We start from the raw sequence: 17,393 nt of genomic DNA, 5'->3' as shown, positions 1-17,393 counted from the left end.
AATACCTATTAAGGTATTGTATGCCTTATGTAGATATTGTATTAGCATCTATATCTGCAATTTTGAAATGATATTTGTGTTTTTCTAAAACAAAAACTGTTAAACACAACTGACTTCTCATTTCATAAATTTACTCGGATTTTAGGGATGTGATGGGGAATGATGACGCTTTCGTCAACAACCAATAACATTTCTGTTTTTATCAGTTCTTAACTGATAAAAAAAACCTTCTTGCAGTAACATTGGCCACTTCTTATATAAAAGCAACATTATCCTTTTCAGCCTTCCGACTTTTTTGCGATGGAATAATTTGGATTTGTAAAAGTTGGCATTTTGGAAGACAAGAATATACCTTCTCTCAGAAATGCAGAGCCCGTTGTCACAGGTCATGCTAACCGAGATAATACAAGAAGCTAAAGCAATTTTAAAGTTAAACTTCCTGTTTTACAGCAACTGCTCTCTCACACACATGGTGTGACGTTGCCTCTGACATAAATAGCTTATAAGCAGGAACTGTAGAATAAGGTATATTATACCTAATAAAGAGAGATTGACAAAAACTGAAGATCAGACATTGGCTACGGGATTCTGATCGGAGCATCTTTACCAATGAGAGGCAATTTCGAACCCGCTAAGACACAAAAATATAGTTAATGATTCCAAAACCATCCAGCTCATTAAAAAAAATAAAAAATAGATAACGTTATTCCTGGCAATGACACTGACAGAATCTGTGAAAATGTCTGTCTGCACAGCGCGGCATCCTTCAGGCAGATGATATACTTATAGGCAGATAAGTAGGGAATGAAAATAACTAACGCAACAGTACAGACAAAAGCATAGAAATTCTCTTCTGGAGTATGAAGAACGTTTCATGTTTGCTTTTTGTTTTTCTCAGTATACGAATCCTTTCTCATTAGGTAGAAATTCAACAGTAATAATAATAATAATAATAACAATAATAATAATAAAAAACATTCTCCATCTTTGGGGATCCAAAAATCAGGATCAAAACATTTCAGCTCCATTAAAAAAAAAAAAAAAAGGGGAAAAAAGTCGTCGCCTCTGTGATGCAACGTAAACACTACAGGGATCATTCTTGCTTTGGGATTTCTTAGAAGTCAGCGTTTGTTTATTAGACTTGAACGGCTTTTTATTCGCTGATGAGGGGGGATGAGGTAATGCGTCAGCGATGCACGGCGCACTTCTTTTTTTTCCTTCCCTCCGCCCCTCTGCTCTGGAAGTCGCGTTGAAGTCGTAACATCGAAAAGTGCCCCTTCTCCTCCAGAAGGAGTCTAGTGTAACATGTAACCCCTGCGTGGCCCCATGAGTCAGGATCCAGAACCGCTGGCTCTTTCTGGGCTTATTGCTCACATGTCTGATAGAGAATCACAGCTCCTGTTTACAGTTTGCCTTGTTTCAGCCGCTCTATGTGGTGGCAGAGCTTCAGAGCCGGCCCCAGTTTCAGACCCATGTACTTCATGATCATGTCGCTCCGTAGAAGCATCAAGGCCTTTCCATCGATCTCCTACGGAAACAAACAGAGAGACTCGTTACTGACGTAGACAAACCGTCACGCAGACTCCCAGAGTTTCTCCCTGTCAACTTACATGTTTTCTGAATAGCTCTGCGTGAGGCGCCAACGCCGTGGGGTCTGCGTCCCGGACGAACTGCATCACCTCCTCAATGGACCAGCAGGAAGGGTTTTTACTGGGCAGCTGCACATTCTCTCGATCCATCGATTCGGAACTGGTGGTGGAGCTAGCTGCTGCCGAAGAACGAACACACACACACGCACACACCCACACACACGCAGACACACACACAGAATACATGTAGCGTTCTTGCGGAACAATGTCTAAGCAAATTTTGCTGGCCGATTAATTACCCCAGAAATTATTGGGATGAAAGACAATATCGTTTGTTAACTACTAGCATAAAAATGGCATAATAGTGCAAGTGCAAACTCTCAAAGATCAATAAACTAATTTCTGAAGAACATTTAAGACAGGAACAGGCAGAAAATGTTAAATAATCAATATAAATAAGCAAACCAAAAACAAATAAGATGGTTTCTGAAGTGTCTGTTCTTTAGCAATTATGGATTCTGTTTGCAGCTGCGCTTCCATTGCAAACGTGTGCAAATTTTTGTGCTCTGCTAATGTGGGGGGAAAAAACAAAATAAAAATGTGCAATTGTTGTGTTTCCATTACATAAGAAGTGAAATTAAAATCTCGCATAAGTAAGTAAGCTTGTTCATTAAAAATCATGGCAGTGACCATACATACGCAGCGTTTTGGGGAAATCTGAGATTTTCCAGAAGAGTTATGGATTCAATATGTTTGAATGATGCACAACGTTTTATAAACTGTGATTCTGTGAGAGCTCTGGTGGAGCTGCTGCACATTATCCAAACAAACAAAAAACAAAAACAAAATCATCCACCCAACATTACGGAATGTTGGGTGGATGGAAACGCCATAAAATTGGCCATCTACCATTTTGGCCTTTTTGTATTTTGTTGATTAAACATCTCAGTGCTCGTGGACTGTCGCGCCTGTGTGCTGGATTCCCCCCCATGGCTGGTGCCGTTTGTCGCTTCCTGCGTGTTGAGCCCGATACTAAGGAAACGAGAAGCGGCGGAGCAACTTGATGCACCAGAGTGAAGCTTTTTGTCGTCAAGTCTCTTTGGTAGAAAGAGAGAGAGACGCGACAAAGACAAACAAGCACGCACCTGAAAACGATCGCCTTCACTTGAATTATTAATGCGATCTATTGATTTACTGCTTATCGCGACACGTTTACGTGTAAAGCAGCGACGGGACTCGTGGCGTACCTTCGACTCGTCTGAGAGGCTGCGTCGAGCTGAGCTCTGCCGAGTTAGACGAGTGGCGGCGCATCGTGGCGCTGCCGCTGTGATGGTAGAGGCTGCTGGCCTGAGGGTGGTACTCGGAGGAGCTCCGCGCCGTTTGGGGTCGGGGAGTCATGGAGTTGGAAGCAGAGTCCATGTATCGCTGCTCCTTGATGTGGCCGTTCTCTTCGTGTGGCAGAGTCTCTGCTGAAAGGGGGGAAAACATAAAGAGGTTTTCAAAACCGTCGGCCTTTTCACGGTGTTTGGTTTCAGTCCGCGTGCGCTTCTAATCCTGAAACTACACGCAAAGGCATTTCTGCTCCCGAAATAGAGCTACTGAGCAAAAACAGCAGCTCTCTGCGCTGACACTTTGCAGACGCTTAAACGCATTTCTGACACACGCATTTATGGGGGAATCTATATTTAGGTAAATTACAGACAGAGTAAATACCAGAGCTGTTTGCGTCACATAGGTTGTGTGAGGAGAAAAAAAAATGTCTGGTGAAATGTTACTGCAGAAGAAAACAGCAGATCTTTCATTGACCTGTCCTGATCAGTGATCAGCTGGGAAGCCTGTCGCAGTAAGCAGTTTCTCTCATGATAAACTAAAATGAGCTCGATAATTTCCACGCTGACGATTCATATTTTTTGAAGAGCTCTTTTGTTTACAAAGATTTCATTTATTGTTTGGGCTGTGTGTGGTTTTTATGTTTTGGTTCTGGTTGTCATGTTTTATTTTGGACATAGAAAATGTCTTTCAGTCAGTGTGGTGTGTTCTGTACAAAATTAAAGTTTATTGGTCTCTCAGAGGACAAGCTTGATTACGCCGTTATCAATGTTAATTGAAAATAGTCTCCAAATGATAATATCATCGGTTATCGCAATAATTAGTGGGACAATTTATTGTCCAGCATAATTTGATATCTTGACAAGGTAATGCGCCTGAACCTAAAACTCTACCAGGTCACAGTGATAACAACAGCCTTCAGTGTAGAAGTCCTAAGTAAAACTCAAAAGTTGGCCATTTTCAGAATCAGCTTGGTTTTATTGACATTGCCGATACCGATACTTATTAAGTATGATATCGTCAAACTTCTGGCATTGAGGCGTTAATGTGTGTTTTTTTTTTTATTTTATTTGTAGAATTATTTTGTTAAAATCTAAGAAACAATTTAGATAGTTTATAGGCGTCTACAAAATACTTCAGTGACATATTTACACGATAAGCAGAAACAATAGAAAAACAAATAAAATTTTTGTGCTTTTTTTTTCAAAATAAAGTGCAAAAAACTATCGTTTGAGAGAAAATTCAAGCAAAGTCATTTTATGGTAGAGTTGGAAAACTGTAATACCAAAATAAAATAAAAACTTCAAGAGAAGTCGTGAAAGAAAAGTAGAAATCTTACCAGGCTAGTATCGATGCGATACAACGATATTTTGGATCAATCTGCCCATCTCTAGTTTTTCTACTAACAGGAGGGCTGAACATATTCAAGAAAAGTTGCTCAGTTTAATCATTTTGATCTTCCACCCTGAACATGGTGAAAGGCTGACAGGCTTTTAAATTAATAAGCTGGAAATGCCAGGCAATTTTTTCCCATAAAGATTTTTATTTACCCATTCTTTGTTAATGAAAATAAAAAAACTGAAATATCTTTCAGAGTTTCAATGGTGAGAATTGGCTACATCAGCTGGGCTTACAGCAATCTGCTTTCTGAATTCAGCGCAGAAATACAGCAAACGGAAAATGCTAAATTGTAGCAGTTTGCAGCATTTCCTGGATTTCCTCTAGGCTTTTTATAGAGTGAAATAAAAAAAAAATTAGAAATATGAGCGGTACCTTCAGATGGGTGAGCCTCGGCTCGTAGATGTTTGGGGGAGAGAGGGGCGGCGTATGGAGGAGAGACCCCTGAGAGGCTGCGTTTACCATCCCGGGCCAGAGAGGGAACATCAAGCGCCTCTTCTTTCACTGGAAGCCAAGAGATTTAGGAAAAAACTCATTTTATGAACAGTACAAGACCGCTGCGTGCAGCTCGGCCGATTAATTTACCAGACTTGTTCCTGTCGTAGGAGGCGTAGTGGCTGAACGGCTGGCTGCTGAACAGGTTGTCACACTGAAGGTGACGGCACATGCTCTCTAGGAAGCGTAACACGAAGGAAGCACTGGAGGCAGACGGCAGTTTGATCACACGGACACCGCCGTCTGTTCTCACTTTGAAGACATTTTCAAGCTAAAGTCATTAAATATGCTCCTTTTTTCCCTCCCCATGATGCAAAACCTTATCTGTATTTTTTACCTTTGACAGCTTCGCCTCCCCCTGAGTCACTCTGCAGAGCGCTGAGAAGGACTTTTGGCTGGTAGGCGCAGTCTATACATGACTGGACCACTTGTTGGAGCACGGCGTTCACTGGCCCCGGCCCAAAGTGGTCCGGAAGGCGCTGCATCTGCTTCCTGTCCAAGTGGGGGCCGCAGTTCCCGTGCTTATTCACGTACACGCACACTGAGGGCGGGACAGGAACACAAAGAGGCGCATTGAACGGATCGGGCCCAGCTGAGCGGAGTCTCTAAGTCGAAGCCAAACGTCCAGCGGCGCCGCAGGGAGGCAAACGACGGTGGAGCCGTACCTGTTGAAACCACCGAGTTGAGGCAGGGAGGGTTTTCTTGTGGAACCTGGATGCCTGGCAGCTGCGTCGGGCTCTGCAGAAGCTTGGACTTTCGCTACAGAAACAGTAGAAATGCTTTAGAATTCAAATAAATTGTTGGAACTGCAGAACAGGGTATCTAGAAATCTCAGAAAGACACATTTAAGACTTTTAATGCCACTATGAATGACATTTAAGACCGAAATATGTATAAATATAGGAGGTGATTGGGGGATCCTGATATATTACAATAAAGGATAGTAACATTTTTTTAAATTCTGCAGTCTCTTGTTCTTCTCACACTGCATGTGACTCTCCAGAGCTGTAACACACGTTGTGACCTAGCTTAAAAGTTGAATTTTTGCACAGAATGCATCTATCTTCATGTGGATTGGCAACAGAAATGAGCGAGAGTCGGAAACAAACATCGTCAATCAATAAATTTAAGCCTGAAAGAGTCGACACACGGATGGTGACGTCGCTCCCTCTTCGTTTATCAGCGGCAGTAAAACGGGCGCTGACATTTTTGTCTGTGAAATTTTGCGCTTGTACGACACAAGAAAGATGAAAACCTTTAAACTTTTGATGCTGTCTTTTGCCTGACGGGGGCGGAAACTACATTTATAAAAATAAATACTTTCATGATCAAATTTAAAACCTGTAATTAATGTATTTATGGTCAACTTAAATTAAGACACCAAATAAAGAACTTAAAACATTTTAAGGCTTTAATTGATATGATTCCGGGTTTGCTCACCTTACTTCCTGATTTGGGTCCTCTTTTCTTGTGAACCCGGGGCATCAGCGGCGTGTCGTTGGGAACCGCTCCATTGTGGGAAGCCGCGGCCTCCGCCACGGCTTTGAGCAGAGCGAGCGTCTCGCTCTTGGGCCGACGGCCTCTCACCCCCTTCCTCACGGGCAGTGCGGGTAGAGTGGGGTATCTGTAGGGCAACTGCATGGAGCGCCTGCTGGGTTTGGAGGGCGACGACGGCAGGATCTGCAGGTTCTTCGGAAGAGTAACTGAAAGCACAGCGGAGAGAAGACGAACATGAGGAGAGAGGACAAAACTTCTGTCACATTTCAATTTATCTCTCGGTTTTGATCAAAACACACACAAAAAAAGTCTATCAATTATCAACTATAAAACAAAAGTGAAGACAGATTTACTAAATATCGTAGAGAAAAAAAACAAATGTACTTTTTTCAGTTTTAGCAGAATATCTCTTTTTAATAATAGGTCTACATTTTCATTTGATAAACCTACAAATTCATCTAAGTTCATATTTAGTTTGTCAGATTTTGAACCCGTTTCAGGCATAGTTTGGAACTGTGCTGTTGTGAAACTCTGAAAACGTAAAGCTAGTTATTTTAAGAAATTATCTGGAAACAAAGATAGACGACTAAAAATTAATTTAGCAATTTTTTCCCACCATACAGTTCTGGGAGTGAGTCAAAAGAACATTTCTGTTGTTGTCCACTCCAAACCTGTGGCTTATTCCTGAGCAGAACGTTGTAACAGAAACATAAAACCCTTCAGTGAGGATCGTAAATCTCGATGTATTTTGTTGGAGAGTCTTCTGCTCTCTCTACCCACTCAGTCTGAGACGCGGCGTAACAGACACAGGACAGACCTGCCTTAATGTAAACGGGTGAAATGTGAAGCACATAAATTGTCCTCCTGCTCCGTCCCACCCAGACAGCCACACTAACACACCGTCAGAAAGCGCTGCGTCGTTTCTGCACATCAATTCTCTCGGCTCAGTGCTTACCATATGCCTTCCTGCATTTCATCCAAACTTTCCAAGACATCCAAAAGGAAATCTGAACCTTCAAACTCACACAGACTTATTTGGAACTTCAGGCAGAGAGAAAAAAAAAAAAAATACTCATCCAGAGCAAACAGATGGTGTATGAAAATATATCACCGCTTTTGTAGAGCAAATCTGACATGCTAAAAGCAACAATCTTGTTTGCCTGTTCTCTATGCAGACAAAACGCATTAAAAAAATGAAGCTCTGCTGTTTTTTTCAACCATCTACCAACATAAATCAATACATTTTGACATTACATAGGTGGGATTGTTAAAATGTTCAATATAAACAGCATTCTCAGTTTCTACAGATAATTTATTCCAGGCTTATACTTTTTCGGTAGGTCAATGCTGAAATTGTTGGTAATTTTCAGAAATCTTCAACCATGCATTTGCTTAGCAAATATTAATAAAATAAAGGTAAATTCTTTGAAGTACAATTTGTGACCTTTTTTCTGCACAGTAAACAACTCTGACCCAAATGAAGAACCTTCTGGAACCCCACAAGTAAACTTCAACAAAGGTTTTTCCACAAACCATGTTTTTTTACATTTTATTTGGAATGTGATAAAATATTACATTTGTTACATTCGTCTAATAATGTATTATTAGACGATTGCTAATAATACGATTAGCAATCGTATTATTACGATTGCTAATCGTACATTAGCAATCCTATTATTACGATTGCTAATCGTAATAATAGTTACGATTAGCATCGAGTTGTCAGAACATAACTTAATGGTTGATCAGAAAGGATCAACAATCAATGCAAAAATCTTTATTGACACGACAGTCAACATATCCTACTTCTAAATTGTTGAGCAGCTTTTTATAATGTTTCTACTGGCGTTTTCAAAAATATTTCAGTTTTTTGTAGCACTAAGGACAGGACCAGTTCAACTTGATTTGATGCTCAAAAAGTCCCCAAAAATTTGTGAAGCTGCCTTATTTTTTATTTTTGAAAGAGTCAAAAACAAAAATACTGACATGAAAACAGTTAGAACTCAGAGTCTGATGTGTCACAGAAAGCTACAAAAGCACATAAAATAAAAGCACAGAATAAAATAGGGAAATGAATAATTTCCCCACACTTTCCCAGACATTTAAAGGACTGTAAAGGAAGGTTTAAGTTGCTGCGCTGCAACTCGACGGGGAAGATTGAATCAAACACTGTTTACAAACAACAACTTCCTCCCACAACCCTAACATCTGACGCAAATATCTGCTGCCACCTAGAGTCCAACACTTACCACTGTTGCCTGGTGGCTGGAGACTGTGCTTGGTGAGGGAGCACCAGCCCACGGGGAAGATGTCCCTGGAGTCGTACTTGCACCAGTAATCAAAGGCCCCCCTCCAGCCGTCGAACATGATAAACACCTCGTCGCCTCTCACTTCTCCGATGGTGGCGGGGCAGATGAGGTACGGGTTCTTCTTGTCCACCGCCTCCAGCTTCATGCCTGGCTTGAAGCCGTTTTGAGGAGATCTCAGAGGTTCCTAAGGAACAAAATTAATATGTTTAAAACGTCGGAGCGCCGCTGTGATTTCAGAGTTTTTAAGGAGTCGGTACAAACCTTTTTGAAGGCTGTCACTGGTGCCATCTCTGCTCCGTTCAGGGTTCTCAACAGGAACATGGGCCAGGAGGAGGCATTCATACGAAATCCTGCAGGAGAGAAGAAGAATCTAGGACACGAGCAGCTGCAGGACGCTTTTGTCTGAGGTTCAGCGATGCGTCGCAGTGTCGGGCTTACCCAGCGGCGGCTGCAGCATGTCTCCGTTCTTTTCGCAGGTGCCGATAGGCTGGATGTCGGACGAGTCCACCAGCCTCCAGAAGTCGTTGCTGTTGTCGCTGCCGTCCAGGCGGAGACGGAGACGAACCCCGGTTAAGCCCATCACCGTGGCGATACAAACCGAGGTGGAATTGCGAGGGTCGTGAGCCTCGAGCTTCATGCCCACTTTGAAGTCGTTGGAAGGAGGGACGCTAGCCTGCAGACGCAGTGTGATAGGTTTACGACACTTATACCTCAGGCAAAAGAAGCACAGTTTAGGTTAACAGTATAAAGTCACCCAAATAAGACCTAGATAAATCATTCATCAATCTAATATGTTAGTATCTTAAGAAGTGTAATATAACTTTGATAACTTATTTTTGTGTTTTTCAAGCCAGGCCTGATTAAATATTTTTTTTAGTAAATGTAAAAACAAAGAACAAATTACACCTCGTGAAGTAAAACCTGGACATATTCAGGACGTTTAGGGACTAAACCTTATACATCAGAGAATAGATTTTAAAATACTTCTGTTAGTTTATAAAACACTGAATGACAAAGCACCACAATACATTAACCCTCCAGCAGTCAATTTGACCTCACAAGCTTTTTACACAGGGTCTGATCCAGCGTGCGCTTTTATAAGGGTTTTTTTTTTGTGTGGTTTTGGGAACTGACGTTCTGACGGGACAACATCTTGCTTCCCCGTTGTCCGACCGTGACGTCTGCTGCACTCCTCCTGAGCATTAAGCTAACACTTTGCTGGAGGGTTAAGGATCTGCTGTTATTGCATAAATCTTCCAGACCACTCAGGTCTTCTGGTTCTGGTTCCGCTCTGCATCCCCAGAACCAGAACCAAACATGGAGAAACAGCACTCAGTTTTTACGCTCCACAAATCTGGAACAAATTTCCAGAAAACTGCAAAATTGCCAAAAAATTTAGTTCATTTAAATCACCTAGAGTTGTGATTTATCAGTAAGTTTGGAGTATATTTGCTTGATGATCTTGGAGTTGGCTTTTGACAAAATGTGATGTTTATTTCTTGTTTCATAATTAGTTTCTATGTGATATTTTTTATGATGTAAAGCACTTTGAACTATCTTGTTCCACAAAAATGTTACACAATAAACTTGACTCTGCTATTAGATGTAAGGCTTTAAGTTATCAAAGCAATTTTTCTAGACTAAGCTCAATATTTATAGAGACATGAAATAATAACAAATATCCAAATCGAAAGCCTTCCAAGACGCAAACGTCTAATTTCAGTCTGGATTCATATGGGTCCCTCCGTATTTCAGCCGTTTCTGTCTTCAAGTGAGACGTTTTAAAGAAAACCTGTTGAAACCGACCTGCTCTGGTGTCATTTTCCCCGCACTTTGACAACTTACTGTTCAAGGCTATTTTCTATAATCGTCTTGTAGGAAAATGTGTTTACACGACATAAATAAATAATATCTACTAGCAGCAGGTCACATAGCTGGTTTGGTCTGTTATATTTACTATCTCTCACAATTTATCAAAATTACTACAAAGAGGAATAAAAACCAAATGCAATAGTTAACTACACGAGGCTGAAATGTTTTCTTTACAGGTAAGAAATGGAGGTGTGAATTTAGTGAAGAGCCAGTCATATCTGCAGCTTTTTAAACTGTCTTGTTTACAGACGTTTTTTTCCAAAGATCAAACTTCAGCTTCAGTAAAGCTTACCTGACGAAAGCAGCCTGCTGGCGCCGGTGTGGACGAGGTTTCCTTCAGGTATTTTTCCCAGCTGAACACATCTAGATGAAAAAAGTCAAAGTGCTGACGGTAATAACAGCTGAAAAAACCTGAATGAAACATTTGTAGTCCATGAAAGATTCCACTTCATGGCTTTAATGGATTGGTTCGGATTGAATTCTTAAAATTTAGAAGCTAACATGCTTCCCCACAGTAAATCCTTTTGAATAAATGACACACTTGTATTTCCTTGTACTTATTTTAATTATGAAAAAAGGCACCTGCTGGTTAACAATAAATATATATTAAAAGAAAAAAAAAAATCAAAAATACTTCAGCAATTTTATGCCGTATGCTATATCTATATCTCAGTCAGATTCACGAGAGGGGTGTTTTTTCTGCTCATGTTTCGGGTTCATGATTATACAAAAACCGACGCACCATAACCTGTGCCGAAAAAAACCCACATCTATTATTAAACTAATGCAAGGAGACGAATGTTTACCATGTCATACTTAAAAGAACTTGACTAAATAAACACATTCAAATGAAGCAAAATCAAGTTGGAAATAAGACACGAGAGAGACATCAAATCTAATAATGAAATGTCAAAACAGTAACGTTTACCTTTAGTTGCTGCAGGGGTCGTACCTGGCATTGGGAGCGGCTTTCCCAGTTTCTCTTTTTTGCCATCTTTCTGGTCTGAACAGAGAAAGTGCAAAAAGAAATGATGCCTTTATCTGGATGACAAGTTAGAATAAAATGTGTAACATATCAATTTCAATGGATTAAATCAATCAGGTAATATTATATAATCCTAAATTTGAAGATTTTGTTGGAAAAAAAAAACAACGTACATTCTAATATGTGAAAATACTGATATGAATACAAAGCACATACAGACAATATTTAGTTCTGAAGTGATTTTAGTGACACAAAACTACATGACGTCTTAATAGCAGTTAGTGAAATTGTTTCCCACACACTTTAAACTCAACTGAAGCAGCCAGGTAGATGTTTCCCAGCACCTAACGCTTCCAAAACAACATTTTTAAGCTCAACCCTGGATCTGTAAAACCTCCAGCATACTGTTTACATCAAACAAAGTAGGAAAAAAAGCCAAATTCTTGCCTTTTAGTGGAGTCTTTCCCATGTTGACGGATGAGGATGCCGTTAGGACGATAAACGGCGTGCGGGATGTTCACCCAGTTTGTCTGCGAAAATCGACAAACACAAGAGATTAAAATCAGAGATACTTAATGCTTCAAATCAAATCCATCATCCGAATTTCAAGGTGCGCAATGTCGCAATCGTTTTGCGTAAATGCAATAATGAGAGGTACACTGCGTTGATGTTCATCATCAAGTGGACAAAATATGGTGCAAAAGTGGCATCAGCAAGAACTGGACATCTTTCCAAAATGGATGAAAAGACAGGAGGAAAAAAATCTGTCATTAAAAGTCCAAAGAAGCCTCCAGTGAGACTAAGTGAGCTGCAAGAACATCTGGCAAACATTGGCTGTTTCACATTACAATAACCTGTTTTTCCTCATATCTCTGGAGTCTTTGTTAAATTTGCAAATAATAATACAAAATCTCATTTGAAGTCTCCTAAAGCTTGTGGGAAAATGTGACGCTATTCCTGGATGTTATGGCCACAAACAGCAGATTAAAACAGAAACACCACGCCCACATTTTGAAGCATGGTGGTGGCAGCATGTTGCTTTGGGTTTGAACCATTGCTAATGCCTGTCAATTTCTGCTGGAAAAAAAGAGCTTAGTATGAACTTATAATAATGTTTTGAAATAGAGCCCAGAACTGAATCAGAGAGAATTTCTCTGATTTGAAATGACTGGAAACTGTAATAAAATAAAATAAAGTGCTTCAACAATGTATTAGTTTATACAACTCAGACTGCAGTTCAATTAATTAAGTTACACATAACTGAAAATGCTTAACTTGATGTTATTTTTTTACATCACAAAAACTTGAAATTTCAACAGGGGGGATGAAGATTTTTTTTATTTCCACTGTAAACCTAAAAAAGAAAGTATAAATGTGCCGTTTAGCGGCTACAGTAGTGTGGTTTTCCAGTAACCCACTCCCACTGAGACAGGAAGCGTGCAGCGGACCGGGGCTTTTTCACGAGCTCCAGAGGCCAGGCCCGTGGGGTGTGCTGGGACGGCCCGTGGGGTGTGCTGGGACAGCCCTCGACTCTGTGTACATTCCCTCAACTTCTCCATGTTTCAGTGAACGTAACTCTCCTCTGAGACCAAAAATGTCACAACAATGTCTGCTGAGAATAATAATAGTAATAAAAATCTCACAACAACTAAAGTTAAGCTTCTATGTTTTTTTAACTTTTGAGTTAAAAAAATGCTAAATATTTCACGTTGAAGGTAAAAAGACTTTGTATTGATATTTTTTTGAAGTCAAATTCATGTTACTGATATCTAGGTACACTGTTATTACTAATATTAGTAGCTAAAGTTACAACATAACCGAAACATTTCACCACGTAGAAAAGCACTCTTTCGGGTTTGGCATTTCACAATATTTAACTCTCAAACTTGTTGTTCCTTGTCCACCGTCGGTGTGTGTCACCCATCAGCAGCCTGCTAGTGTTTACTTGGTACCAGACTACGGGGATAAATATCGAGACGGGTTTACTTTCAATTAATTATTGCGCTAACATTTATTTCTGCATTACATTTGTGCTTCTAAAATACGTAGACGACGCCAACATGAACCACTTGCAGGTAATAGTCTGGGCCCAATGTTGACAACTGGAAGCGCTCGGTTGGCTAGCCACGGCTGCTGGCTAATAACTGGGCAGGCTAACCTTAGCCTTAACCTTCTTACAGCAGTTTCTTCCACATCATGAAGCAGAATTACGTGTTTTTGGACTCGACTAGCTCTAAGTTTAAAATTTCTTAAAATGTATATCATTTACTTTAACGAACGAACTTACAAGTGCCGTCTTTTTTTCGACTGAAGATCCACTTTTTTCTATTCGTCAGCTGCCATTTTTCGCAAATGTAGTGTATGCTTACACGCATGTAATTTATGCCGAAGATAGTATTGTAGCGAGGAAGAGTCACGAGACGAGAAACTGGACGACGCTGTGCTCAACAAGGGGCTTCTCTACTCCAATAAACACATGTGTGGTTCACGAGCCTGTCCAACCAGAGAGAGGTTTACTCAACTTGTCCAATCAGCGTCTAGACTGCGCCGGGCAAACTTTTGGGATGCGATAAATAAATTGGAGTTATCCATCTTTCTTCGATGTTTTTTTCATACAGGATCTTTGTCATGGATTCTCCTGCTGTGGTTCAAAACAGAAAAAAATGGAAACATGGATGTAAATTACATTTTGGCAACTTTAACAACATCTTCGTGAATGAAAAAAATCCTAATAATTGCGCTGCTGAGGAAATACGTCACGTGACGTGATGGAAATTACATAACCCGTAAAAGCGTAACAGTTATCTAAATATATATATATTTATATATAAACACCCACACAATAAATTGTAATAATATAAAACAGATATTTTCTGTCTTTGGGAAACATTAAGCATATGGAAAAACGTGTGCTAAACAATCACACTCTGCGTAAGAGCACAGTCGTTACATTTCAACAGTGAATGTTTGGAAAAGTTTCCACAGGTCACAGTGCAAACTTTCATTATTATAAGAGCTAACGGTGCGTCATCACATGAACCAGTCTGCAAATGATTCATAATCCAAGTCCGGTTTCTTTTCAAACTGCCGTGGTTTCCCCACCCACCTTTTTTCCGTAAGAGTTTACATCATCTGCCCTATTAATCAAATTGATAAGTCGAAAATTATCAGTTCAAATCTGCGAATCCTTTCTCAGAAATCTTTTATTGTTTGTGGAAATGGACATGAAGCACAAACTGACAACAATACAAGTTGAAACAATATCTTTTCTCTTATATGTGCACCACGTTCAGTTAAATCACAGTTTTACAACACAAAAATATGTTTACTCAATATATTTTTCTACAACTCTTTTGTGTTTTCTATATTGTTTTCAGTTTTCTGCATTTAAAATACCTGTCTGCCTGATTTTCTTTTTAACTACTCTTCTGGCTAATCACTTACTATTTTATTTATTTTTTATAATAATTGAAGTATTGAATTTAAATTTAATTTAATTTAATTGTATTTGAGGTTACCTATATAATGACCAGCAAAAAAATCCATGTCAAAAATGTTAATATTTTACACCTGCAGCTTACCAATCAAACAAGGTTTTGTTTCTCTATTGCTATTGCAAAAAAAAAAAAAAAAAGAGAGAGATATGCTCCACTTCTACTTATTGGTTTTTTTATACTTGGATGAAGTCATGATTGTTTCACTGGACTTTTTGCATTTTCATCTTGTTGCATTCCCTGCAGGACACGATGGCTGAATTATTTCATAATTTTTCCATTTCATTGCATTAAAATGCTTTTTCGACATCATCAGCAAAGCTTTAGAATGTGAAATTTACAGAATGTTGACAAAAACACTCCTAAAATTGACATTTTCAAGTATCAAGTTTGATTTTTAAAAGTTTGCATTTATTTTTCAGTTTAATGTCTACTGTTAGATGCAGTCAATAAGACGTCACTGCAAATTTTCCTAAATTTCCAACATTGATTGTTTTGTATATAAAATGTTAGACTGATTATTATTATTATTGCAGTATGTAACAAAAATGCACACATAATAGTTAAATGTTTTTTCATGACTTTGCAGCAATTCTCCATACTGTCCTTGCATGTGGCAACGGTGGAAAGAAATGAAACCTTTGAAACAAGGAAGGAAAAGCACTTCCAGCAAAACCAAACATGGTCCAAAATCTAAGCCCATAAAGTTAGCAGTGGCAGCACCTCAGTTGACAATCMCARMAMMTRCRKAAMTAWACAAATCACTGGTCCAGTTAGTTGTAGCTCCTTCAATAGTTCTGCCTACTGAGTGTAAGCAGAGCTGTTTTTTTTTTTTTTTTTTTTTTTTTKTTTWKTTKTTTKTTTTTACTTTTATACCTGCCAGCGTTAATCGTTTGTACGTAGGATATTATTTTCCCAAACGGACAAATAACAGGAAATTGCTGATTTTATCTCTCAGTTACAGGTCAAATCCTGAAGGTGGCAGCATACGCCAGGAGAAACGCAGAGAAAGTTTTCCAGAGTGCTAAAGTTGGCATGAGACATAAAGATAAACACAGATGCTGCAGAGATTTAGCTTGTAATTTTCCCAACTCTAACAATAACTGGGAAGTTCTACCTATTCACAACTATGAGCTCAGCATAGATTGAGTGTAGTGTGAATGCCGGGGCATTCACACTACAAAGTAAATAGTTAATAAGCCAGCGCAAACACCTGCCCCTGTCTTTTGTCATGTTTTATTTCACACTGAAGGAATTTATGGCCCCCCACATATTTTTTAATGATATACTTTTCCTGCAGCTACAAGCCCTCGGTAATGACCCCTGGGTGAATTATGTTATCATAGTGGACGCAGGGTGTGATTTTGTGAATTATGTAATAGAGAATTTGGAATAATCATTTCCCACTTCACACGAAACACCCTCACAGACCGCAACACTGTTCTTTCCCCCTCTCTCCCCGTGAAGCCGTAGAACTCTCTCTGATTGGCCCTCACGGAGGGGGCGTACACATAAACAAGCGCTCGGACGTCTCTCATTGGTCGACGGCGGCGCCCGTCAAAGCTGTTGCCTGGGCGATGCGCTTGCAGCTTGTCAACCGCACGATCCAGTTACTGTAGCCGCTTGCTGCAATGAAAACATCGTCGTTGGTGGGTGGATATAAGTATGGGCCTGGTTCCATCATTTTTTGCCCCCCAAAACACTGACTGAGTGAGTAGTTTCTGTTATCTTATCGAGACGAGACTTGTCAGCTCTTTGTGGAGCGAGAATATTTTAAATACCAAAACAAAAATGGGAAAAGCTTGCGGTTTGTTTTGGGCTAATTTGTTGTAAGGTATGTTTGAGGGAACCAGAATAGACACAAGTGGTTCTGTGAGAGCCCAATTAGAGCGAGACCAGGTTAGAAAGCTGCTAATGAGGCACTTCATATTAAGTTATCCTGATAGCCACTGTCTGTTTGACTTGTTGGATTTTATTGCTCTGCATTAAAAATGAGGCTGTTACATTTATCCTGTGGGCAGTCGCTGCTGCTAACACACATACACCACACAGGCTCCCACACACACAATTTGCCCTGATGTTTAGTGCGTTGAGAATGATAGAAAGGCGTCAGGACGAGTCCATGTGAAATACTAGTATCTGTTTTTCTTATATCTTCATTATTATGTTGCATTTGTGTTCTACTTTCGTGGAGCCTTCAAAAAATATTTTGTGACGTTGTTATACAGAGAGAAATACTCATCAGTTTGTCTAATTTTAATGAGCACAGATCCGTTTCAGCGTCGGTAATAACTGTGATGGCTTATGGAGTCCTAATAGTGCCAAAAATTTTATCAATAAATACGTCAATAATCACTTTTTACAGTGCCTTTGCAAAACTATCCCCACCTTTTAATCTGTTGAGTGTATATATATATATATATAT

General features: G+C 39.7%; 2 protein-coding genes across 3 annotated transcripts in view; one reads left to right on the top strand and one right to left on the bottom strand.

The window, feature by feature from the left end:
- Positions 1–6: 6 nt before the first annotated feature.
- LOC103463879 (Scm polycomb group protein like 2) lies at positions 7–13,895 on the bottom strand. The gene is given in 16 exon segments (XM_017304213.1): positions 7–1,528; positions 1,611–1,768; positions 2,837–3,058; positions 4,692–4,820; positions 4,902–5,063; positions 5,149–5,352; positions 5,477–5,570; positions 6,252–6,514; positions 8,558–8,801; positions 8,879–8,967; positions 9,056–9,290; positions 10,782–10,852; positions 11,418–11,492; positions 11,922–11,964; positions 11,967–12,004; positions 13,762–13,895. Coding segments are annotated over 16 exon segments (2,241 nt in total). The 5' UTR covers positions 13,850–13,895; the 3' UTR covers positions 7–1,402.
- Positions 13,896–16,553: 2,658 nt separating this feature from the next.
- Positions 16,554–17,393, top strand: part of LOC103463880 (cyclin-dependent kinase-like 5) — a 46,574-nt gene continuing 45,734 nt past the window's right edge. Inside the window, exon 1 of one of the 2 annotated variants that reach the window (XM_008407560.2) lies at positions 16,554–16,678. The gene's annotated coding sequence lies outside the window, so the exon portion shown is untranslated. The remainder of the gene's footprint in view (positions 16,679–17,393) is intronic. The other variant, XM_008407561.2, reaches the window with a different exon arrangement.

This window comes from Poecilia reticulata, linkage group LG4 (genome assembly GCF_000633615.1).
Source record: "Poecilia reticulata strain Guanapo linkage group LG4, Guppy_female_1.0+MT, whole genome shotgun sequence".
Classification (NCBI taxonomy): domain Eukaryota; kingdom Metazoa; phylum Chordata; class Actinopteri; order Cyprinodontiformes; family Poeciliidae; genus Poecilia; species Poecilia reticulata.
This window is presented reverse-complemented; position numbering and strand designations above follow the sequence as displayed.